Below are 24,357 nucleotides of genomic sequence, written 5' to 3'. Positions count from 1 at the left end.
AAGTAAAAGGCTGAAGAAGAAGGAATCTGATAGGAGAGGAGAGTGGACTGTAGGAGAAAAGGACTTAATTCTTTACAATGGCATATATTAAACACAATGGCACATGCTCTTCCAAAGCACAACGTTCCAGTTCCTGTCAGTAAAAAAACATTATTTTCCTTAGTTTTCAATATGATTGAACAGCTGTAAACTGCTCTGTGCCTGAATTTCTACCTGTTGAATAGAAAATATAAACAGGGAGCAGCAATGTGCATAATTTATCACTTCATCAAAAATAAAGGAATAAAGCTGGGGCACAGTCATGACAAACTGTTCCTAACCTGTTAAATCTCAAAGCAAAGCCTCCCCCCCCCCTCCCCCCACTGGCTTCTCCCACATGGCTATATCCCAGTTACTTTGTTGTGACTGGACAGATGACCAGCTGATCCAGCTCTCTTGTCCCTCCTTCATGATTCATGAAGTCATACAACTCTGAAACTGGCCCTTTGGCTCGACCTGGCCATGTCCAGCCAAGATGCCTCTCTGTCCCATTTGCTTGTATTTGGCCCACTTCAATAGTGGGAGAGTCTAGGAGCAGAGAACACAGCCTCAGAATACGAGGATATCTCTTTAGAACGGAGATGAGGAGGAATTTCTTCAGCCAGAAGGTGGTGAATCTGTGGAATTCAGTGCCACAGATGGAAGTCAAATTAAAGCAGAGTTTGACAGGTTCTTGATTGATAAGAGCATCAGAGCTTACAGAGAGGACGGGATTGAGGGGAAAAATAAATCAGCCATGATCAAATGGTGGAACGGACTCCATGACCTTTGTCTTAGTGTTGTGGACTATCCCTCTAAATCTTTCCAATCCAAGTAACTACCTGTTGTTACTGCCTCAACACTCTCTTCTGGCACCTCATTTAATTGAGTCATCATCCTCTCAATGAAAATTTTCCTCTCAGATCTCCTTTATATCTCAGCCCCTCTCAACTTAAAATTATACCTACTAGCTTTGGACTCTCTTGGGAAAAATACTGTGACTTTCACCTATCTGCACCCCTTTTTGTTTGAATAACCTCTAAAGTCACCACTCGGCCTTCTTCACTCCAGGGAAGCAGTCCCAGCCTGTGCAGTTCTAGCAATATCCTTGCAAATGGTTTTTGCCCCCTCTTTAGCGTAATCACGTAGTGTAGCAGGGGTGTGTAGTGGGTAGTGTAACGCGACCCAGGTTCAATTCTGCCACTGCCTGTCAGCTGTTTGTATGTTCTTCCTGTAACTGCATGGGTTTTTCTCATATCCAAAAACATAAAGAGCACCATGGTAGTGTAGCGTTTAGAGCAATGCTATTACAGCTCGAAGTTCAGAGTTCAATTCCGACACTATTTGTAAGGAGTTTGTACGTTCTCCAGGTGCTCCAGTTCCAGTTTTCTCCCACATTGCAACAATGTTCTAGTTGGTAGGTTAATTGGTCATTGTGAATTACCCTCTGAATAGGCGAGTGTTAACTAGGTGGGTTACTGGGCAGTGCGGTTCAATGGGCCGGAAGGGCCCGTTACTGTGCTGTATCTCTGAATAAAAAACATAATAATATAGTGTGCTGACCTCCCATTTCCCTCCACAGATGCTGCCTGACCTGCTAAGTTCTGGCTTGGCGTGTGTTTTGTTCCAAATTTCCAGCCTCCCTGCTGTCTGTAAGACTGCCATGGGTTGTGTAACATCATGAAGGATCCCAGCCAGCCTGCTCATGGCCGTTTTGTCCCACTCCCATCAGCAAGGAGGCTACCTTGCATCCAGGGCAAGGCCACCAGACTCGAAAACAGTTACTTGCCCCCAATCAGTAAGGTTGATCAAAGCCTCCACCCACTAACCCACCCCTCCACACCCTCAAATACCACTACTTTATCATTTCCTGTCAGAGTCACCTTTTGTACACTCCTGTGCTTGGCGTCACTTTATGGACATACAATCAGTCTATGTATATAAGCTATCTTATGTATTTATATTTATTATTTTTTTTATTATTGTGTTCTTTACATTATTGTGTTTTTTTGTGCTGCATCAGATCCAGAATGATAATTATTTTGTTCTCCTTTACACTTGTGTACTGGAAATGACATTAAGCAATCTTGACAATACTTTGGGGATATCACGGAAGATACTAACTACTGCAAAGCAGCTTTTAACTGCATTTCCAAGGGAGCCAGTAGGTGGAGCATACCACCATGCTATATAAAATACTTTTGAGAGTTACCAGGTGCATTTTCTCCTAAGTGGCAGCAACTAGCACAGGGAATGAAAAATGACGGCTAGAAAATAAGGAAAAGCAATTAGAGCATGAGTGCGTTGCAGGGTCTTGTTTGAAACTTAACTTCCCAATCAGTTTGCGAGCATAAACACAGCCCCGAGGCTTAACAGCTAGAAGTGGGACCCTTAATACCCAAGGGGACGAGCAAATGAAGGATCTGGTTGTTGTCTCTTGACGGTAGCAGCAAATCATGAATTTGACCTATATAGCTAATGCACATTTGGCGTGATGTACTCTCTGGGACACAGCCGTGGCATGACAGCAAATAATGGGAGTTCTGAGCCATATGATTGAAAGCAATGAATGTTGGCTATCCTGTGGAGAAATACTGGTGAAATGGTTTTGCATGCTGGGTGATTGTTCAGGATTCACAGGGGCTTCAACTATAAATAATTATAATGTTTTTTTCCCCTCTCCTCTTCATCTTGTTTGAGAGAGAGTCTGCTGCCATGAAAAAATGCGTTAGCTTTGCTGTGCAATCCTTAGGGTCATCTGGCTGTTCTTCCTCATCTCCCTGTATACAGCTCGGTTTCACGGATTTTATTGCCGACCTTGTGCCTCGATTCAAGTTGATTAAAAGGGAAGGCAATTGCTCTTGAGGCTTGCAGGGCAGTGTCAGAGGTAGGAGCTCGTGTCCAATCTGGCGGGTTTAAAAAGCACTTGAAGAGCTTTCATTTCATTTCATTTCTACTGGCATTCGCGCCGTTTCCATATCTCAAGCTGGCTGCTCATTAGCTGAGCATGTGTACTTTGATGTCTGAGTGACATTTGCTTTTCCAGTTCTCCAGCAAAAACAAATATGTTCAGTGCTTTGATTAACTAATTTGCTGCAGGAGGCGGTGCTTCCGTAAAATATAGGAGCAGAATTGGGCCTTTCGAGTCTGCTGTGCCATTCTATTATGACTGATGTATTAACCCTCTCAACACCATTCTCCTCTCAGGCAGAAGTGGCCGGATTCTGCAAGGGATTGACAGGGTAGATGCAGAGAGTTTGTCTGAAGAGGCTGAAAAATGTCAGAGGGGTGTGTGCAGAGTTAGGATAACCGGTTCATCTTTTGGGACTGAGTTGAGCGATCATCCTTTATTTGAGAAAAGTAAAGGTAATAGATTAACTTCACTTCACATATTTTGAAACATACAGCAAAATGTTGATCTGCGTCAATGACCTGCGCAGTCTGAGGGGCATCCCACAAGTATCACCGTGCTTCCGCTGCCAACGTAACATGCCCACAACTTCCTAACCCTAACCCGTACCTCGTTGGAATGTGGAGGAAACCGGAGCAGCCAGAGAAAATGCATGAGGTCATGGCGAGAATGTACAAACTCCTTACAGACGGCGGTGGGAATTGAACCCTGATTAGTGATTGCTGGTGTTTGTACCTTAGAGGACAGTGTGCATTCGTTCTGGGGAATATTCTTGGCAGGGAAAGGTTCTTAGTATTGGACTACTTGGGGCTTGAATGCCAAAGTGAAGGTAAGACAGTCATCTTCTGGCAGAGAAGGCCACAATGGTGATACATCCTGAATGTAGGTTACTGCTTACACTGTGAACATTCAGGCAAAGGAAAGGGTGTGCATTATGTACAAGATTTAATAATGACCATTACCTTTACCGCTGTATCGTTTGCAAGGGCTGTGGGCAGAACTGGAATACCACGTTCTGCTTTAGCGAGTTCCAACACCATGTTGTAGCACTTTGCTGCTGTGATATCCAAGCTGGTGTGGAGTACCACGTGGCAGCTGGAGGAACCTTTAGGCAGTGGGCCCTGCTGTTGTTCAGACTTACACCCACCATGACAGGCAGCATCTGTGAAAAGGCAAAAGCAGCTAATGTCCTGAAACTTTATCACTTTCTGCAGATGTGGCCTGACCTCCTGAATACCTCCATCGTTTTCTACTTTTAAGATTTCTGGAGTCTGCAGTTTATTGACTTTCATAAACACAAGAACCTGCAGAAGCTGGAAATCCAGAACAACGCACACAAAATGCTGGAGGAACTCAGCAGGTCAGGCAGCATCGATGGAGTGGAATAAACAGTCAATATTTTGGGCTGAGACCCTTTATAAACTGCCAGTGTTGTGGATGAGACACTTTATCTTGAGTCCTGAAGGGTCTTAGCCCGAAATATCAACTGTTTATTCCTCTCCACGAGTGCTGCCTGACTTACTGAATTTCATTAGGCTACATCTGTATATGAAGTCCTCTTTTGGTATTGGTTTATTATTGTTAAGGGGAAGACGGGGGTGGGGGGGGATTTCTTCTCTCATGGCAGTGTGAGTGTGGAATAAGCTGCCAGTGCAAGTAGTGGATGTGGGTTCGGTTACAAAAAAAATTGGATAGGTACGTGGATGGTAGGGGTATGGAGGGCTATGATCTGGGTGCAGGTTGATGGGACGAGGCAGATTAAGAGTATGGCACAGACTAGATGGGCTGAATGGCCAGTTTCTGTGCTGTAGTGTTCTATGAGTCTATGATCTGTAGCAATGTGTACCATTCTGACAGGTTGTCTCTAGGTAAAAGTAATCAAGGTAATAAAAAGAGACATGGAATGCAGAATGTAGTGTTACAGTTACAGAGAAAGTACAGTGCAAGTAAATAAATAAATAAAGCATATGGGCCACAACAAGAGAGGTTGGGAGAGTCAGAAAGCTGGGAGGATGTAGGTGGTAGAATCCATGGTCCAATCTTCTGTCCTATCAGGTTCCTCCTCCTTCAGCCTTTTATCTCTTCTACCTATCACCAGCCAGCTTCCACTCACCTGGTGTCACCCATCACCTTCCAGGTTGTACTCCATTCCCTCTCCCCACCTTTTTAATCAGGCTTCTTCCCCCTTCCTTTCCAGTCCTCATAGAGGGTCTCGGCCCGAAACGTTGACTGTTTATTTCCCTCCGCGCCTGCTGCCTGAGCTGCTGAATTCCTCCAATATTTGGAGTGTGTTGCTCAAATTTTCCAACATCTCTTGTGTTGATTATTTTAAGCTGTCATCACTCTGAGGGAGTTGAACTGATGGTCTTCTCCAAATTGATCAGAAATTATTAAGCTTGTGTAGAAAAGGAAAGCTAACCTTCTGTCATTGACAGAGGGCAGCTGATCTGGAAGGGACAGCTAATAATCAGGGGATTGGTGACTACTGCCTGCAACCAGTCTGAGGCTGTAAATTAATGGTTTCTTGGTGTGAGACTCTCTAAAGCTGGCTTAAAGCAGTTTGTATGCAACAGTGGCCACACCCCAGTACACGGCTTCAACTGGCAGTGAGGGTAGCTAGTGGGCCACATACCCCAGTGAGATACAGATATGCCTGTCTTAGCATGTGAAGTCAGCTCGGCTGACTGGACAGATGAGATCCAGTGGCCAGCTTGGTGGCTCTGCATCGTTTCATTGATAGCGAGGGCATGACTCGGCACAGAAGTCATGGTCGTCCACTGTAACCAAGGAACACCCCGGTTGTGGTGACTACTTTTTCCGCTGGTCAAGAAGACTTCCGAGGTCAAGAGAGTGGAACTGCCCAGTGTAACAGCTTTCCCACTTTTGAAAACACTCCAGCAGAGATTTCTAATCTGCCATCGTCGGATACGACAGCCTGGGGAATGCACTTCCAGGTTTCTTGTGGAAGAGTTAAAGCAAGACAGATTTCTTTTGCATCTGGCGATAAACTTCCTTGAGCAGGCCCCTTAAAGATCAGCTGAGACACACAACTTAACGGTTCAGGCAGTGTCTGTGGAGGGAAATAACTCGCTGATGTTTTAGGTGGAGACCCTTCATCGGGACTGGAAAGAAAGGGGGATAGCCAGTGGAAAGAGGTGGGAGGGAGGTGGTTCAAGAGCTGGTAGGTGACAGGTGGATCTAGGTGAGGGGAGTGATAACCAGATGATGGAGGGGATAGAACAAGAACAGTACAGCACAGGAATAGGCTCTTTGGCCCACAGTGTTATGCTGAACCAATTAAATTAGTCATCAAATCACTAACTAATCCCCTCTGCCTACACAATGTCCATATCCTTTCACTTTCCTCATATTCATGTGCCTGTGTAAACATCTCCTAAAAGTCCCTAATGTATCTGCTTCTCCCACTACCCCAGGCAGTGCATTCCAGGCACCCACCACTCTCTGTGTAAAAAGAAACAAACAACAACTTGCCCCCACACTCCTTTGAAACTACCCCCCCCCCCACCTTGAATGCATCCCTCTGGGATTAGACGCTTAATACCAAGTGGTATTGGTATAGGATGAGGGGTGGTAGTCTGGAAATCTCTAATACATTAAGTCACATAAATGCCACAAAGTCGACCCAGTACACTCTGATTAGTCCCAGTTGAAATTGCAAAACTGCAGGTAAAGCCCTCCCTACCATTGAGCAATCTACAGGGAGCGCTGTTCCAGGAAGGCAGCAGCCATCATCGAGGACCCTCCCCACCTAGGCCACGCTGTCTCTTCATTGCTGCCGTCGCAGGTTCAGGAACAGTTATTACCCCTCAACCATCAGGCTCTTCAACCTGAAAGGATCCACTTCTCTCACCTCATCACTGAACTGTTCCTACAACCTATGGACTCACTTTCGAGGACTCTTTATCTTATGTCTTGATACTTATGGCTTACTTATTATTATTTTTTGCTTTGTATTTGCATAGTTTGTTGTCTTTTGCACATTGGTTGTTTTTCCATTTTGTTGGGTGCAGTCTTCCAGTAATTTTATTGTGTTTCTTGGATTTACTGTGTATGCTTGCCAGAAAATGAATCTTGGGTTAGTATATGGTGTGACATGTATGTATTTTGATACTAAATTTACTTTGAACGTTGAGGAAAACTTAAATCGCGCATCATTACCGAAGACACATTTAGCCATGAGTTGGGTTCTACAGTGGGGGGGGTGGAGATGGGGGCGCTATGAGCTACTGACTAAACTATTACAAAGAAATGTACAGAGGACAAAAAACTATAAGGAAAAATCTTGTATTCATGAAAAATAAGTTAAAGCAGCTACTTTAAAGATATAATTGGCATTCTGTATCCATTTCGATCATAAACTTTAATTAAAGGTGAGGTAACGTTGACCTGTAGGCTAAAAGGTCAGCACGCCATAGGCTGAAGGGCCTATACCGTGCTCTACTGTTCTATGTTCTACCACTGCAGCACTTTGGTGCTGCCAGAAGAGCTGCTGTCTCAGAGCTCCAGGATCCTGGGTTCACTCCTGATCTCCGCACCCCCAGCCAGTGTAATTTGCCCCAAGTGAGTAGATGCGTACATGCGTTGTTCTTAGAGCATCAGGATCAAAATCAGGTTTAATGTCATCATCATTTGTTGAGAAATCTGTTGACTTTGCCGCAGCAGTACAATGAAATACATAATAATAGGGAAAGCACGTGAAGTAACGGTCATGGGTTCAATGTCCGTCGGAAATCAGATGGCAGAGGGGAAGAAGCAATTCTTGAATCACTGAGTGTATGCCTTCAGGCTTCTGTACCTCCTCCCTGATGGTAACAATGAGAAGAGGGCATGTCCCGGATGGTAGGGATCCTTAATGATGAATGCTGCCTTTTTAAATCATCGCTCCTTGAAGATGTCCTGAGTATTACAGAGGCTAGTGCCCATGATGGAGCTGACTAGGATTACAATTCTCTGCAGCTTACTTCAATTCTGTGCAGTATCCCACCTCCCCCCAGCCCCCACACCAGACAGTGATGCAGACAGTTGGAATGCTCTCCATGGTCCATTTGTTGAAATTTCCGTATGTTTCAGGTGACAAACTAAATCTCCTCAAACTCCTAATGAGCTATAGCTGCTGTTGTGCCTTCTTTGTAGGTGCTTCGAAATGTTGGCTCCGGGAGATATCATCAGAGATATTGACACCCAGGAACTTGAAATTGCTCGCTTAGGTTAAAGTCGGCACAACGTCATAGGCTGAAGGACCTGAAGTATGCTGTAGTGTGCTCTATTGTAACAACATCAAGATGTGTAGAAATCTACACAAGAATCTGTCATGCATGTACTTCTTATTCCTCTCTAATAGTTTGACGTCTTGCATCTCAGTCAACTGCAGAGGTTTGAGAAGCTGCCATCACTTATGTACCTCAAACCCTCACAATTTTTCATAAATAGCCCCTCCACATCAGGCACTAGTTACAGAGCAGGGGATAGTGGTGCCTTTTTCAAACACCTCCAGCAATGGATGAAGGCATATACAAATCTCAGCTTACACATGCGACCAGAATAGCATAAAAACTTGATATGGCGGAGATTTTAAGCTTCCAAGATTGAAATGGACTTCTCATTTCTTATTAAAAGGTGTGGATTACTTCATAAAGAATTTTCAGTCTTCAGACTGAAAGGACAGCAGATATTTCAGAAGATTAAATAGTGCCTGCTGTCTCTCAACGGTGAACTCGCTGCCCTCAGTAATCTTGATGCTCCTTCCTTGTAGTGATGTTTTTATGTTTCAGAATTGTACAGGGGCCTTATCTCTGGTACAGACGATCAGTTTTACATTGATTTCCATCTCTCTTTCTCTGTGAGAATATTGTTAACACCAGAAGCAGATACTGTGAATGCTGGATAACAACATATGATGAACCAGAGATTTTGACTTCCACCAAAGCAATCGAGCATTTTCAGTTCATTCAAAGCTTGTCTGATTCACTTGCAGAACAGTGCCACAGTTGTGTGGTGTTTAGCACGTCACTATTACAGCTTGGGGCGTTCCAGAGTTCGGAGTTCCAATTCCAGCACCGTCCTGAAGGAGCTTGTGCTTTCTCCCCATAACCACGTGGGTATCCTCCAGGTGCTCCAGTTTCCTCCCACAGTCCAAAGATGTACCAGTTAGTAGATTAATTGGTCAGTGTAAATTGTCCTGTGATTAGGCTGGGGTTAAATCGGGGGCTACTGGGCGGTGTAGCTTGTTGACCTGGAAAAGCCTGTCCCGCGGTGTATCTCTAAATAAAAATAAAAAAGAGGATCTATCTCCTTGCCCAATTTGTTGTGTGTTTCAATCCAAACTCAGAGAAATCTGTCTATCCTCTCCTACTTCCTTCTCTAATGGGCTAACAAGTCGCTATCTATATGGACAGGTTGAATAGGCTAGTGCTTCTTTTGGTAGTAGATTTGGGGGGGGGTGTTGACCTTATGAGGGATGTAGATAAGGTGAACGGCCACAGTCTTTTCCCCAGGGCAGGCAAGTCTCAAACTAGACAGCACAGGTTTAGGGCGATAGGGTAAAGGTTTAAAAGGGAGCTTGGTGAAATGTTTTTAAGAGGGCAGTGGGTCTATGGATTAAGTCAGCAGAGCAAGCTGTGAAGGTGGATACAATTGCAAGGTTTAATAAACACTTAAAGAAGTACATGGGTAGCAGCTATTATAAACTAAATAAGACTAGCTCAGATCGACATATTGGTTGAGCTTAGAACAATACAGCAGAGTGCAGGCCCTTTGGCCCATGATGTTGTGCTGATCTTGTAACCCTCTCCAAGATCAATCTAACCCTTCCCTCTCACATATCCCTCCATTTTTCTATCATCCATGTGCCTAAGAGTCTCTTAAATGTCCCTAATGTATCTTCCTCTACCATGACTTTGGGCAGAACATTCCACACACCCACCATTCTCTGTAAAAACCTATCTCTGACATCCCATCCCCTCACCATACTTTTCTCCAGTCACCCTAAAATTATGCCCTCCTGTATAAGCCCTGGGAAAAAGGCACAGGCTATTTATTCATATCATCTTATACACCTATTAAGTTACCTCTCATCCTCTTTCGCTCCACTTCCCTCACGCACCCCTGGTCAAAATTTCTGTCACTGAATAGCTAAACGAGTAAAAGATGACCTGATTTCCAAAAGGCATAAAGTTAAAGATGACACATCTCTTTAATATTTTAAGCAAGATTACTTTTTGATTTCCATCTTTTACAGTTTCAAAATAACAAAAAAGGAAAAGAGCCCGAAGCAAAAGTTTGGGCACCCTGCATGGTCAGCACTTAGTAACACCCCCTTTGGCAAGTATCACAGCTTGGAAACGCTTTCTGTAGCCAGTCTTTCAATTCTTGTTTGGGGGATTTTCGCTCATTCTTCCTTGCAAAAGGCTTCTAGTTCTGTGAGATTCTTGGGCTGTCTTGCATGCACTGCTCTTTTGAGGTCTATCCACAGATTCTCGATGATGTTTAGGTCGGGGGACTGTGAGGGCCATGGCAAAACCTTCAGCTTACGCCTCGAGGTGGTCCATTGTGGATTTTGAGGTGTGTTTAGGATCATTATCCTGTTGTAGAAGCCATCCTCTTTTCATCTTCAGATTTTTTTACAGACGGTGTGATGTTTGCTTCCAGGATTTGCTAGTATTTAACTGAATTCATTCTTCCCTCTGCCAGTGAAATATTCCCGGTGCCACTGGCTGCAACACAAGCCCAAAGCATGATTGATCCACCCCCGTGCTTAACAGTTGGAGAAGTGTTCTTTTCATGAAATTCTGCACCTTTTTTTCTCCAAACATACCTTTGCTCATTGCAGCCAAGAAGTTCTATTCCAACTTCATCAGTCCACAGGACTTGTTTCCAAAATGCATCAGGCTTATTTAGATGTTTCTTTGCAAACTTCTGACGCTGAATTTTGTGGTGAGGACGCAGGAAAGATTTTCTTCTGATGACTCTTCCATGAAGGTCATATTTATGCAGGTGTCGCTGCACAGTAGAACAGTGCACCACCACTCCAGAGTCTGTTAAATCTCCCTGAAGGTCTTTTGCAGTCAAACGGGGGTTTTGATTTGCCTTTCTAGCAATCCTGCGAGCAGTTCTCTCGGAAAGTTTTCTTAGTCTTCCAGACCTCAAGTTGACTTCCATTGTTCCTGTTAACTGCCATTTCTTAATTACATTACCAACTGAGGAAACGGCTACCTTTTCAGAGTGTTAGGCAGCTGCTTAGAGAAGCCCACGGCTGCTGATTGTTGGGACAAGGTTTGAGGAGTCAGGGTATTTATAAAACTTTGAAATTTGCATCACCTGGCCTTTCCTAATGATGACTGTGAATAAACCATAGCCCTAACAAGCTACTTAAGGTCTGAGACCTTGATATCTGAGTTATCTGAAAGCTCAAATCTCTTGGGGTGCCCAAACTTTTGCATGGTGCTCTTTTCCTTTTTTTCGCTCTAAGATTGTACAAAACAAAAATAATACACTAATCTTGCTTAAAATGTTGAAAAGAATGTTTCATCTTTAACTTTATGACTTTTGGAGATCAGTTCATCTTCTACTGGCTTAGCTATTCACAGTAACAGAAATTTTGACCAGGGGTGCCCAAACTTGCATGCCACTGTGTGTGTGTGTGTGTGTGTGTGTGTATGTATGTGTATGTGTATATATATATATATATTATACACACACACATATATATATAAAAATATGTGTGTGTGCATACCATAAGTGTGTATATATACATATGTATGTAAATTTATTTAAAATATAAGCACTAATAAAAATACAAAAGAGAGTGAGGTAGTGTTCATGGGTTCAGTGTCCATTCAGAAATCAGATGGCAGAGGGGAAGAAGCAATTCTTGAATCATTGACTGTGTGCCTTAAGACTTCTGTACCTCCTTCCTGATGGTAGCAATGAGAAGAGGGTATGTCCTGGATGATAGGGGGTCCTTAACGATGGACAACGCCCTTTTGAGGCATCGATCTTTGAAGATGTCCTGGATATCACGGAGGCTAATGCCTATGATGGAGCTGGAGCTGACTGAGTTTATTTCGATTCTGTGCAGTAGTCTCCCGTTTCTTTCCCCCCCACCCCCCATACCTGCTGTTGATGCAGTCTGGTCTGGTTACCAAGGATAGAAGCTGTCCTTCAGCCTGGTTGTATGTGCTTTCAGGCTTTTGTAACTTCTGCCCAATGAGAGAGCGGAGAAGAGAGAATGTCTAAGGTTAGTAGTAAGTTGTGGGGAAGCATGACAACACTTGCTGCCTGCCTCCAGCACATCTTTGGACTGTGTTGGTCATTGACGCAGAATGACATCTTTCACTGTATGTTTTAATGCACGTGTGACAAGTAAAGCTAATCTTAATCACAAGAAATTCTGCAGCTGCTGGAAGTCCAGAGCAACACACACAAAATGCTGGAAGAACTCAGCAGGTCAGAGAGCATCTATGGAGGGGAATAAACAGTCGACCTATCAGGCCAAGACCCATCATCATCGTAAAGCTAACCTTTCTTTCTTAATCATAATTTTATAAACTTTTCTCAGGTCTTCCATCAGCCCCCGTCATTCCAAAGAAAAAAAACCCAGGTTTATAGAAAACGATCTGAGCTTTAAGCAGTCAGGCATAAGGATCCTTCTACTCTCGTCCTCAGTAGATCGGCGAATCCCATTTGTAACTTTAAAAACCTTTTCCTTTTGTTCCTTTACCACTGAACAAAAGAAGCAGCCGCCTTAATGGCTTTTCAACTCCAATACTCCGAGAAAACGAAACCGAACAAAGGAATTAAAGGCTTACAGCATGATTTGAGGAGCAGAAAGAGGTTTGCTTAGCATGTAGATAATGCTAATTACCAGGGTAATAATCCACGATCAAGTAATGTACCTTGACGTAGTCAAAATCATTTCACTGCTCTTGATGCTGTTCTGCTAAGCAGTCAATTGAAGTCTGACTTGACAAGCCCAACGCTCAGTTATTACGAAGCATTGTCAAAGTAGTCATAGTAAAATTTATTATCAAGCTGCGCATACACTCAGTGGCCACTTTATTAGGCACAGGAGTGAAACCTACTGTGGTCTTCTGCTGCTGTAGCTCGTCCACTTCAAGGTTTGATGTGTTGTGCATTCAGAGATGCTCTTCTGCACACCACTGTTGTAACGTGTGTGGTTACTTGTGCTACCATTGCCTTCCTTGAGCCAGTCTGAGCATTCCCCTCTGACCTCTCTCATTAACGAAGCGTCTTTTGCCCACAGAACTGTCACTCACCAGATATTTTATTTTCTGCACCATTCTCTGGTACTAGCAATCACTCCACGGTCCAAGTCACTCAGGTCACATTTCTTCCCCATTTCTGATGTTTGGTCTGAACAACAACAGAACCTCTTGACCATGTCTGCATGCTTTTATGCGTAGAGTTGCTGCCATGTGATTGGCTGATTAGAGATTTGCATTAACGAGCAGGTGTACAGGTGCACTTTATGAGGTGGCCACTGAGCGTATGTTACCATATACGCTGAGATTATCCGGAAGTTTATTTTCTCGCAGGCATTTACAGGGAAATTTTGAAATACAGTAGAAGAGAAAACTGTACATAAAGACTGACAGATAACCAACGTGCTAAAGAGACAAGTTGTGCAAATAAATTAAAAAATAAGATTGAGATAAACACTCAGTAACCAAGGCTGCACAGCAATCGCAGCAGAAATGCATTGACCTGGTTTGCAGTCAGGGACATGAAGAACTGTGCACTCTGCAGGCAATGGCTGTGCAGTTCAGTGGATTTCTCATTGAAGTGTGGTGTAATGAATTGGTTTCAGCGCAGGTGGAACTGGGGATGTAACCTTGGGTACAAGTTAATATTAACTGAGATTGGCTGTCAGACAGTACACTGTTGGAATAACGGCGTGTGTAGAGACTGAGTTTAGCTCATCTTAGCTTCATTGTTATGTCAAATGTGCACCCTAAAATTCAGCAGTTGCCTGATCTAGCTTCGTTCTAGGGTGGCACGTAGTGTAGCAGTTAGCGCCAGCTATCACCAATCGGGGTTCGATTCCTGCCGCTGCTTGTGAGGCGTTTGTGTGTTCTGACTGTGATTGTGGATTTCACAGAACGTAGATCAGTACCGCACAGAAACAGGCCTTTCAGCCCGCAATGTTGTGCCAAACCAAGTAAATTAGTAATCAAATGGCCAGCTAAACTTCTGCCTACACAGTATCCATATTCTTCCAATTCCCTCACATCTATGTGCCTATCTAGACATCTGTGAAAAGTCCCTAATGTTTCACATTATTAATGCCTGTTTCACCACCCTAGGCAGTGCATTATGGGCATCCACCACTCTGTATAAAAAAAATTTTCAGCCTCGCATCTCCTTTGAAATTACACCCTTCCACCTTAAGTGCATGCCCTCTATTACATTTCAGTCTTAGGGAAAAAATACCATCTACTCTATCTATGCCTCTCATAATCTAATAAACCTTAGCCTCTGCTGCTCCAGAGAAAACAACCCAAGTTTGTCCTACATTCTGTTATAGCACATACCCTCTAGTCTAGGCAGCATCTTGACAAACCTTTTCTGCTCCTTCTCCAGGTGCTCCAATTTCCTCCCACATTCCAAACATCCTCTACACGTCCACTCTATCTGGTCTTTTCGATATTAGGTTGGGCTCTGCCATGTCTCTTGAGGAAGAATACACAGTATGCAGTATCTGATGGCTGCTGTCCAAATATAGTGAACCAATCTTTAACAGTTCAGCACAGACAAAGTGGGCTGAAGGGCCTTTTTCAGTACTGCAATGCTTTATGACTCACGCATTGTTTCAGTATTGCTGAACCATAGTTACTCATAGTGATAGAGTACTACAGCATAGAAACTGGCCCTTTGGCCCATCTAGTAATTCCAGTCTGTTACTCTTCCTAGGACTTGGACCATAGCCTCCATACCCCTCCCATCCACTTACTTATCCAAACTTCACTTAAATGTTACAGTCAAACCCGCAAATATCACTTACGCTGGCAGCTCGTTCCACACTCATACCACTCTCTAAGTGAAGTGGTTCCTCTTCAGATTTCCCTTAGATATTCTACCTTTCATTCTTAATTTATGACCTCTAGTTCTAGTCTCACCAATTTGTTTAGTCATTCAGTCTGTGGGTGCAATTGTTTTATTAAGTGTGATTTGAGCCGTTTCCATGAAAGCCCTGTTATTGACATTGGCCAAATCTGCTGAGTTCTTCCTGTGCAATGCTGTGAGAAAATACGCTTATTAATTTTTGAAGTGATAATACAAGGGCCCGGCATTTGCCTTCTAAACTAAGATTAAAGCATTAGGTGCATTCCTTTGAATTAATTATTTGCAGTAAGCCCCATGATTCAAGGAAATGGTGATGTACAATGTGGCAGGCGAAGCAGATATATACACATACAAGAGTTGAGTTGATGTGAGGATTTGAGGCTTTCGAAGGTTAATTAGAAACTCTTCTGGAATAAAATCCTGAGGTGGCTGGCTGCATTAAACACTCTTGAGATGCAAGACTGGGTGGCTCAGTTTTATCTTGGTGTTTACACGTCAGGGAACTGGCTTCTTAAATAATGCAGAACAGAAACACAAGAGTTTCTGCAGATGCTGGTAACTCTAGAGCTATGCACACAAGGTTGCTGGAGGAACTCAGCAGGTCAGGCAGCATCTATGAAAATGAATAAACATTCGATATTTTGGACCGAGGCCCTATTACAGAAGAGCCTTGGCTCGACACTTTGATGTCTTATTTGTTTCCATAGATGCTGCCTGACTTGCTGAGTTCCACCAGCATTTTATGTGTGTTACTCTGGGTTTCCAACATCTGCAGAATATCTTGAGTTTATAAAAACAGGTGCAGGTGTTTTAGCCACTGTCCCTGTCCCCATTCAATAAGGTCGTAGAGTTATACAACATTGAACAGACAATGAACCAACCCATGAGCACTACCTTGTTATTTTTGCTCTCTTACACGGCTTATTTAATTTTTTATATATGTATTTTTCTTATTGTAATTTATAGTATATTTTATGTAGTGCACTGTAATGCTGCTGTAACACAACAAATTTCACAACATATGTCAGTGATATTAAACCTAATTCTGATTCTGAAAGATGCCCTTCAGCCTGTCTCATGGATGCCGGCCAAGATCATGACTGCTCTCAGAGTCAGATTTGTAAAGTATAGATCAGTACATTGCTGAACTGATTGTTTGGCCTACAGTGTTGTGCTGACCTTGATACCAATTTATACTAAGTGCCCTAAAATCGCAAGATAAGATTGCTTTATTTGTCACATGTCCATCGAAACATACAGTGAAATGCGTCATTTTTGCCAGCGATCAACATGGACTGAGAGTGTGCTGGGTGCAGCCTGCAAATGTTGCCACGCTTCTGGCACTAACATAGCATGTCCACAACTTACTAACTCTAACCTGTGCAACTTTGGAACGTGGGCGGAAACTGAAGCACCTGGGGAAACCCACACAGTCACAGGGAGAATACTCAAACTCCTTACTGGCTGCAGCAGGAGTAAACCTAGATTGTGCTGCTGTAATAGTGTTAGTCTAACTGCTATGTTGCTGGGCCGCCCTGTGTATTGTCCATATCTCTGTATTCTCTTTATATTTGTGTGTCTTAAACTTCTTAAACTCACCTGCTTCCACTATTACCTCTGGTAACCTTTCCAAGGGTGGTGGGGTGGAAATACATCTCTGCCAAAGGAGGTGTAAGGTGCTCCTTTCCTCCGCTAGCCTGCAGGTCACCCTTCAGCAAGGTGTAGTAGCTGTTTAGCAACCCCCCCCCCCCCCCCCCCGGTTATGCGACCACTGACACCAGGCAGACAATCTCTGAAGAGTATTGATAATGGCTGCGATCGCCTGTCTTGTAAAGACACTGCCCAGAAGGATGGAATGGTAAACCACTTGTGTAGAATTTGCCAAGAACAATCATGGTGAAGACCATGATCGCTCACGTCATATGATGCGGCACTTAATGAATGAACATGAATCTTTACTGGCAGCTATCAGTCTCTGCGAAAAATAAATCTGCCCCTTGCATTGCCATTAAAGTTCCTTCTTTCAAGGTTTAAGTCTATTATTGTCATAGTTAACGTGCTCAGGGTATAAATATCATTAAAATTAGCTTTTTTGCAGCAGCAGTACAGTATATACATCGAGGCCAAAATATCATCTCTTTCTCTCTCTCTCCCCCTCTCCCTTCCCTCTCCCCCCTCCCTTCCCTCTCCCCCCTCCCTTCCCTCTCCCCCCTCCCTTCCCTCTCCCCCCTCCCTTCCCTCTCCCCCTCCCTTCCCTCTCCCGCCTCCCTTCCCTCTCCCGCCTCCCTTCCCTCTCCCGCCTCCCTTCCCTCTGTCTCCATCTCCCTGTCTCTCTCTCTCTGTCTCTCTGTCTCCAAGTTATCTTGCTTGACCTGAAATGCCAATCATTCCTTTTTCTCTACAGTTGAGCTCCTCCTGCGTGTTGTTTGTAGCCCATAGGGTTTAGTACCCTACAACCATAAGACACGCAAATAGAACTAGGTCATTGGTCTCATCAAGTCTGCTCCACTATTTCATTATGACTGATTTGTTAGTCTCCTGCCTTCTCCCCATAACCTTTTACACCATTACTCTTCTAGAACTGCTTTAAATACACCCATTGGCTTGGCCTCCACAGCGTCTGTGGCAGTGAATTCCACAGTTTCTCACCCTCTTCATAAAGAAATTCTTCCTCTTTTCCAAAGGGATAACCTTCTAGTCTGAAGTTGTGCCCTCTAGTCCTAAACTCCACCACTATTGGCAACATCCCCTCCATGTCTTCTAACTGGAACAACATACACAAAATGCTGGAAGAACTCAGCAGGTCAAGTAGTATCTATGGAAATGAAAAACAGTCAAAGCTTTGGGCCAAGACCCTTCATCAGGACTGGAAAGGAAGGGAGAAGATGGCAGAATAAAGAGGGTGGGGAGGGGATGGAGTGCAAGTTGGGAGATGGTAGGTGAAGCCAAATGTGTGGGGGAGGAGGGATGCAGTGAGAAGCTGGGAAGTGATAGGTGGAAAAGGTAGAGCTCTGAAGAAGAAGGCATCTGATAAGAGGAGAGTGCACCATGGGAGGAAGGGAAGGAGGAGGGGCACCAAGGGTAGGTGATAGGCAGGTGAGAAGAGGTGAGTGGGGAGGGCCAGAGTGGGGAATTGAAGAAGTAGGGGTGGAATTACTGGAAGTTGGAGAATTCAATGTTCATATGCCATCAGATTGGAGATTGCCTGTTCGGAATATAAGGTGTTACTCCTCCAAGCTGAGAGTGGCCTTATTGTGGCAAAAGAGGAGGCCGTTGGAATAGTAATGAAGATTAGAATTTTAATAATTGGCCACTGTGAAATCAAGCTTTTTGAAGATGGAGCGAAGGTGCTCGACAAAGTGGTCCCCCAATCTACGTTGGGTCTCACCATTGTAGAGGAGGTCACATTGGGAGTACTGGATACAGTAGATGACCCTAACAGATTTGCAGGTGAAGTGTTGCCTCACTGGTTGTGTTCCTGAATAGAGGTGAGGAAGGAAGTGAATGGGCGGATGTAGCACTTGTCTGCTTGTAAGGGTAAGTGCCGGGAAAGGAATCACAGAGGGAGCAATCCCTGAAGAAAGCCCAGAGTGGGGGCGGGGGGAGGTAAAGATGTGTTTGGTGGTGGGGTCCTGTTGAAGATGGTGGAAGTTCTGCCATCTTCAATGGAACCCTACCACCATACATTTTCCACAATTTCCACCATTTTTTAACAGGACCTTACCACCTATCTTAGATAAGCAGCCCAAAACTTCTTGCAATACTTCTGCCGAAGGGTTTTGGCCCGAAACGTCAACTGTACTTTTTTCCATAGATGCTGCCTGACCTGCTGAGTTCCTCCAGCATTTTGTGTGTGTTGCTCGGATTTCCAGCATCTGCAGATTTTCTCTTGTTCGCAATACTTCAGGTGCAGTCTGACCAATGCCTTTTAAAGCTCACATTATATCCTTGCCAACAATTGAACCTGCAAGCTAACCTTTAGAGAAGCCTGCACAAGGCCTCCCAAGTCCCTTTGTATCTCCAATTTGCGAATTAATTCCCGCTTAGAAAATAGTATACACCTTTATTCCTTCTATCATTGTACATGACCATACACATCCTGACACTGTCTGCTTCAGTGCTGCCTGAAATGCTGGAATTAACCAATACGCAAAGACTTTTTCACAGGTGCAGGCAGTGGCACAGTGGTATTATCTCCTGTTTAATCTAGGTACTCAGGGCAAAGTCGTAGAGGTTCAAATCCCACCATAGCAGATAGTGACATATTCAAATCCTGGAATTAAAATATCTCATAGTTACCATGGAAACCTTTGCCTATTATTGTAAAGACCTTCCTAGTTTACTGGTGTTCTGTAAAGAACAAAAGGGGTTTAGAGGTGTATAGGTGAAACACAGGGAGATGGTACTAGCACTGTGGTTGACATGAATGAGGTGAGGTGAGGGGCCTGCTCCCATGCTGTATCGCTCTATGAGTAACAGATACAAAATGCTGGAGGAACTCAGCAAGCCAGGCATCATATGGAGAGGGGAATAAATGACAATGTTTCAGGCTGAGACCCTTCATCAGGATTGGAAAGGAAGTGGGCAGAAGCCAGAATAAGAAGGTAGCAGGAAGGAATGAAGTAAGAAGCTGGGAGGTGATAGGTGGAAAAGGTAACAGCTGGAGAAGAAGGAATCTGATGGGAGGGGAGAAAAGGCCATTGAAGAAAGGGAGGAGGGGAACCAGGGGGAGGCAATAAGCAGGTGAGGAGAAGAGAAAAGGTAAGAGGGGAGACAGTGGGGAATGAAAGGAGAGGAGGGGAAAAATTACTCTATGAGACTACTTTAGCACTTTCAAAAAAGCAATTGAAAATGTGTAATGGAAACAAAATTTGTTTCCACACATTTTCACATATTTGTAAGTAGAACTACCAATTTCTATAAAGTTAGTTGATAATGGGGAGAAACTCAATGTTTTATAAAGAAAAGCTAAATCTTGCTGCTGGCTAATGAATGTCCTTTTCATTGTATCAGATTTTGACTTCAGTGTGCCAGGATCAATGAAGCTTCATAATCTCATCTCCAAGCTAAAGAAATGGATAAAGATCCTCGAGGCAAAAACCAAGCAGCTTCCTAAATTCTTTCTGATCGAGGAGAAGTGTCGGTTTCTTAGTAACTTCTCTGCACAGACGGCAGATGTGGAGATCCCGGGAGAGTTCCTTATGCCCAAGCCAACACATTATTACATTAAAATTGCACGGTTAGTGGATCATCTGTGTGTTTGTAACATCTATTGTGTCATGATGGTGCTTCCTTTCTGTACATTCCCTGACCAATGGCCACTTTATTAGTTACAGGAGGTACTGAGTATATTTCTGTATGTTCATGGTCTGCTGCTGCAGCAAATTCACTTCCAAGTTCGACAGGTTGTGCGTTCAGAGGTGCTTGCTGTCACCTTCCTCTTAGCTTGAAGCAATCTGGCCATTCTCCTCTGACCTCTCATTAACAAGGTGCTTTTGCCCATTGAGCTGTCGCTAACTGCATTTTTTTTTTGTTTTTCGCATCATTTTCTGTAAACTCTAGAGACTGTTGTGAATAAAAATTCCAGGAATTCAGCAGTCTCTGAGATACTCAAACCACCACGTCTGGCACCAACAATCATTCCACAGTCAAAAGTCACTCAGATCACATTTCTTCCCCATTTTAATGTTTAGTCTGAACAACAACTGGACCTCTTGACCATGTTTGCATGCTTTTATGCATTGAGTTGCTGCCAGGTGATTGATTAAATACCTGCATTAACCAGCAGGTGCACAGGTCTGCCTAATAAAGTGGCCACTGTGTGTATTTTCTTATGCTGCACAGTGGCGAGTGAGCTCAGAAGATTTTGAGTTCAGATCCCACTCCAGACACCCCAATCCAAAAATCTCAGCAGAGCCTTCCAGTACATCAAGGAAATGCCACGCTGTTAGAGGTGACATCTTCAGACAGAGGTTTTAATCTTGAGGTCCAGTCTGCCCTCGCTGTTAGCTTTGTAGGGAGGGTGTCAGTAAGCTAGAAAGGGTGCAGAAATGATCAACAGGTGCATCGCCAAGACTGACGGGCTGGAGTTCTAAGGAGTGATTGAGCAGGCAGGGACTGTTTTGCCTGGATTGAATATTGAAAGGCCTAGATAGAGTGGATGTGGGGAGGATGTTTCCAACAGCGGGAGGGTCTAGGACCAGAGGGCACAATGATGTCATTTTAGAACAGAGATGAGGAGGAAATTCTTTAGCCAAAGGATAGTGAATCTGTAGAATTTATTGCCACATGTGGCCGTTGGGCCAAGTTATTGGGTATATTTTAAAGAGGAAATTCATTGGTTCTTGATTAGTAAGGGTGCCAAAGGTTACAGGGAGAAGACAAGAGTGAGGTTGAGAGGGATAGTAGAAAATCGCCCATGATGGAATTGTGGAGCTGATGTGATGGGCTGAATGGCCTAATTCTGCTCCTATGTCCTACACAAAGAGGGGGCATAGTTAGATGATACAGTCATAGTCTTTTCCCCAGGTGAGTCTAAAACTAAAGAGTGTAGATTTAAGGTGAGAGGGAAGAGGTATACAGGAAACTTCAGGCAAGCTTTCGGATAGAGGTCAGAATCAGTACCAGGTTTAATATCACCGGCATTTGTCATGAAGAAGTTATTCCTGAAATGTTGAGAGTGTGTGTCTTCAGGCTCCTGTACCATCCTACTTGATGGTAGCAGTGAGATGAGTTGGTGGGGTTATTGAATGAGCTGCTAGAAGAGAGTGCTGAGGTAGGTACAGTAACAGTAGTTACATTGCATAAACACAAGAGATTCCGCAAGTACTGGAAGTTTTGAGCAACACAGACATGATGCTGGAGAAACTCACGTAGCATCTTTGGAGAGGGATAAACAGTTAAAATTTTGGACCGAGACCTTTCATCAGGACTGGAAAGAAAGGGATTAGAAACTAGAATAAGAAAGTGGGTCTAGGGAAGAAGTCCAGCAGATTGTTGCTGCAGCTTTGAGCACTCACAGTCTCTCTTCTGTCTCATTTCTTCACAGGGCATTGTGCTTTTTGTTGCAACTATCCATGGTTATGTGGCCAGGGGAGCTGGGAGTAGAGGGAGAGCACTTTCAAAGAACTGGCACAGATATGATGAGCCAGATGGCCTATGCCATGGCATTCTCACCTCGTGCATCAGCATATTGTTTGTCAGTCTGAATAACATCCTTTGTGCACCAGGTTCATGCCCAGAGTGGAGATCGTACAGAAGCACAACACTGCAGCTCGTAGACTCTACATTCGGGGTCACAATGGCAAAATTTACCCGTACCTGGTGATGAATGACGCCTGTCTGACAGAGTCTCGGCGGGAAGAGCGCGTTCTGCAGCTGCTGAGGTTGCTGAACCCCTGCCTGGAGAAGCGAAAGGAGACCACAAAGAGGCACCTTTTTTTCACAGGTACAGAGTGCGGAACTGTGTCTGTCTCTTTTAATTTCAATTTTATTTCATTTTATATAAAGATTCAGCCCAAGGAACCTGTGCCAAGGAGTTTTATTTATCACATGTACATCGAAACATACAGTGAAATGTGTTGTTGACCAACGCAGTCCAAGGATGTGCTTGGAGGTAATCTTCAAGTGTTGTCATAGTTCTGGCACCAATGTAGCAATGCCCTTGGCTCCCTCACCCTAACCGTACATCTTTGGAATGTGGGAGGAAGAAGTTTGTATGTTCTTCCCGTGAGCTCGGGGGTTTCCTCCAGGAGCTCCTGTTTCCTCCTGCAGAGACATACCGGTTAGTGGGTTAATTGGTCACTGTCAATTGTCCTCTGATTACGCTGGGGTTAAGTGAGTGGGTTGCTGGGCGGTGCAGCTCATTGGGCTGAAAGGGCCTGTTCCACGCTATATCTCTGAATAAATAATTAACAATAACCCATATCTCATTAAATTGTGGATAGAAACCGGAGCTCTCAGAGAAAACTCATGTAGTTACAGGAATAACGTACAAACTCCTTAAGGACAGCAGCAGGAATTGAAGCTGGCTGCTAGCGTTGTAGTAACATTATGCATTGCATGCTTTCTGTCCTGTGTGGAAACTGGCTGCTCTCCACAAACTAATTGGATCATTGAGTGATTTAAGACTTTATGAAATGAACTATATATTTCTGTCCTTTATTCCTCCATCTCTCTTTCTGCACTTTCCCCCTTTCCTCTGCCTCTTCCCATTTAACACACAATGTAAATCTGATAGTTGTGTTTCAATGAAACCACGTGGATTAATCGCTCTCTGGTACCACTCTGTCATGTAAGTCAGCTCCATCACGGGCACTACCCTCAGATGATTGCTTCAAAAAGGCGGCTTCCATCATTAAGGACCCCCATCACCTAGGTCATGACCTCCTTTCATTGCTACTATCGGGGAGGAGGTACAGAAGCCTGAAGACACACACTCAATGTTTCAGGAACAACTTCTTCTCTTCTGCCATCAAATTCCTTAATAGACAATAAACCCATAAATACTACCTCACTATTCTTTCCCCCCTATTTTTGCATTACCTATTTAATTTATTTTTATATATGTACTTATTGTAATTTATAGTTTTTATTACTATGTATCGCAATGTACTGCTGCTGTAAAACAGCAAATTTCATAACGTATGCCAGTGATACTAAACCTGGTTTTGATTTTCCTGACGTTAGATATCAGTGATGTTCCCATTCATTTACTCTCTCTGTCCTTCCAGAAGGTAGTAGGTGCAGGTTTGATTTATTACAATCGACATCCATCCATCAAACTTAATTTTTAATCAGTGTTCCACAGAATGTATAACTGCTTGACACGGCAACTGCTCTGTCTGTGACTGCAAGAAATCCAGAGAGTTCACAACTCAGTGCATCACGGAAACCAGAGTCTAGGCTTATCACTGCCTCAGTAAAGTAGCCAGAATAATCAAAGACCCAACCCACTCCGAACATTCTCACCTCTCCCCTCTCCCAAAAGCCTGAAAGCACATACCTTCAGGCTCAAAAGCAGTTCCCTTATAAAATAAGATAAATTCTTGACCTCATAATCTGCCGTGCATCACTATGACCTTACATCTTATTGTCTGTCTGCACTGCACATCCTCTAACTGTGACACTTTATTCTGCATTATGTTGCTGCTTCTCCCATGCACAGCCTGTATTATGATCTGAGCTGCATGAACAGATACAAGTTTTTTACTGTATCTTGTGATAGTTCATGTAACAGTAATAAACCAATTCCATTTCCAATTCCAATTAACATTTAGAGTAGAGCAAATACTTAAGAAAGCTTTACATGTTCACAAACTAGTGGC

The 24,357-nt window shown here is 43.7% G+C and overlaps 1 protein-coding gene across 4 annotated transcripts in view; it reads left to right on the top strand.

Annotated features, from left to right (window-relative positions):
• Window positions 1-24,357, top strand: part of trrap (transformation/transcription domain-associated protein) — a 315,964-nt gene that overhangs the window by 279,834 nt on the left and 11,773 nt on the right. For all 4 annotated transcript variants that reach the window (XM_072269108.1, XM_072269109.1, XM_072269106.1 and 1 more), the window contains 2 exons: window positions 20,045-20,270; window positions 22,261-22,478. In XM_072269108.1, the coding sequence (XP_072125209.1) occupies window positions 20,045-20,270; window positions 22,261-22,478 (444 nt within the window). The remainder of the gene's footprint in view (window positions 1-20,044; window positions 20,271-22,260; window positions 22,479-24,357) is intronic.

Source organism: Mobula birostris, chromosome 9, assembly GCF_030028105.1.
Source record: "Mobula birostris isolate sMobBir1 chromosome 9, sMobBir1.hap1, whole genome shotgun sequence".
Lineage (NCBI taxonomy): Eukaryota > Metazoa > Chordata > Chondrichthyes > Myliobatiformes > Myliobatidae > Mobula > Mobula birostris.
The sequence above is the reverse complement of the archived record's forward strand: the minus strand, read 5'-3'. Positions and strand labels throughout refer to the sequence as shown.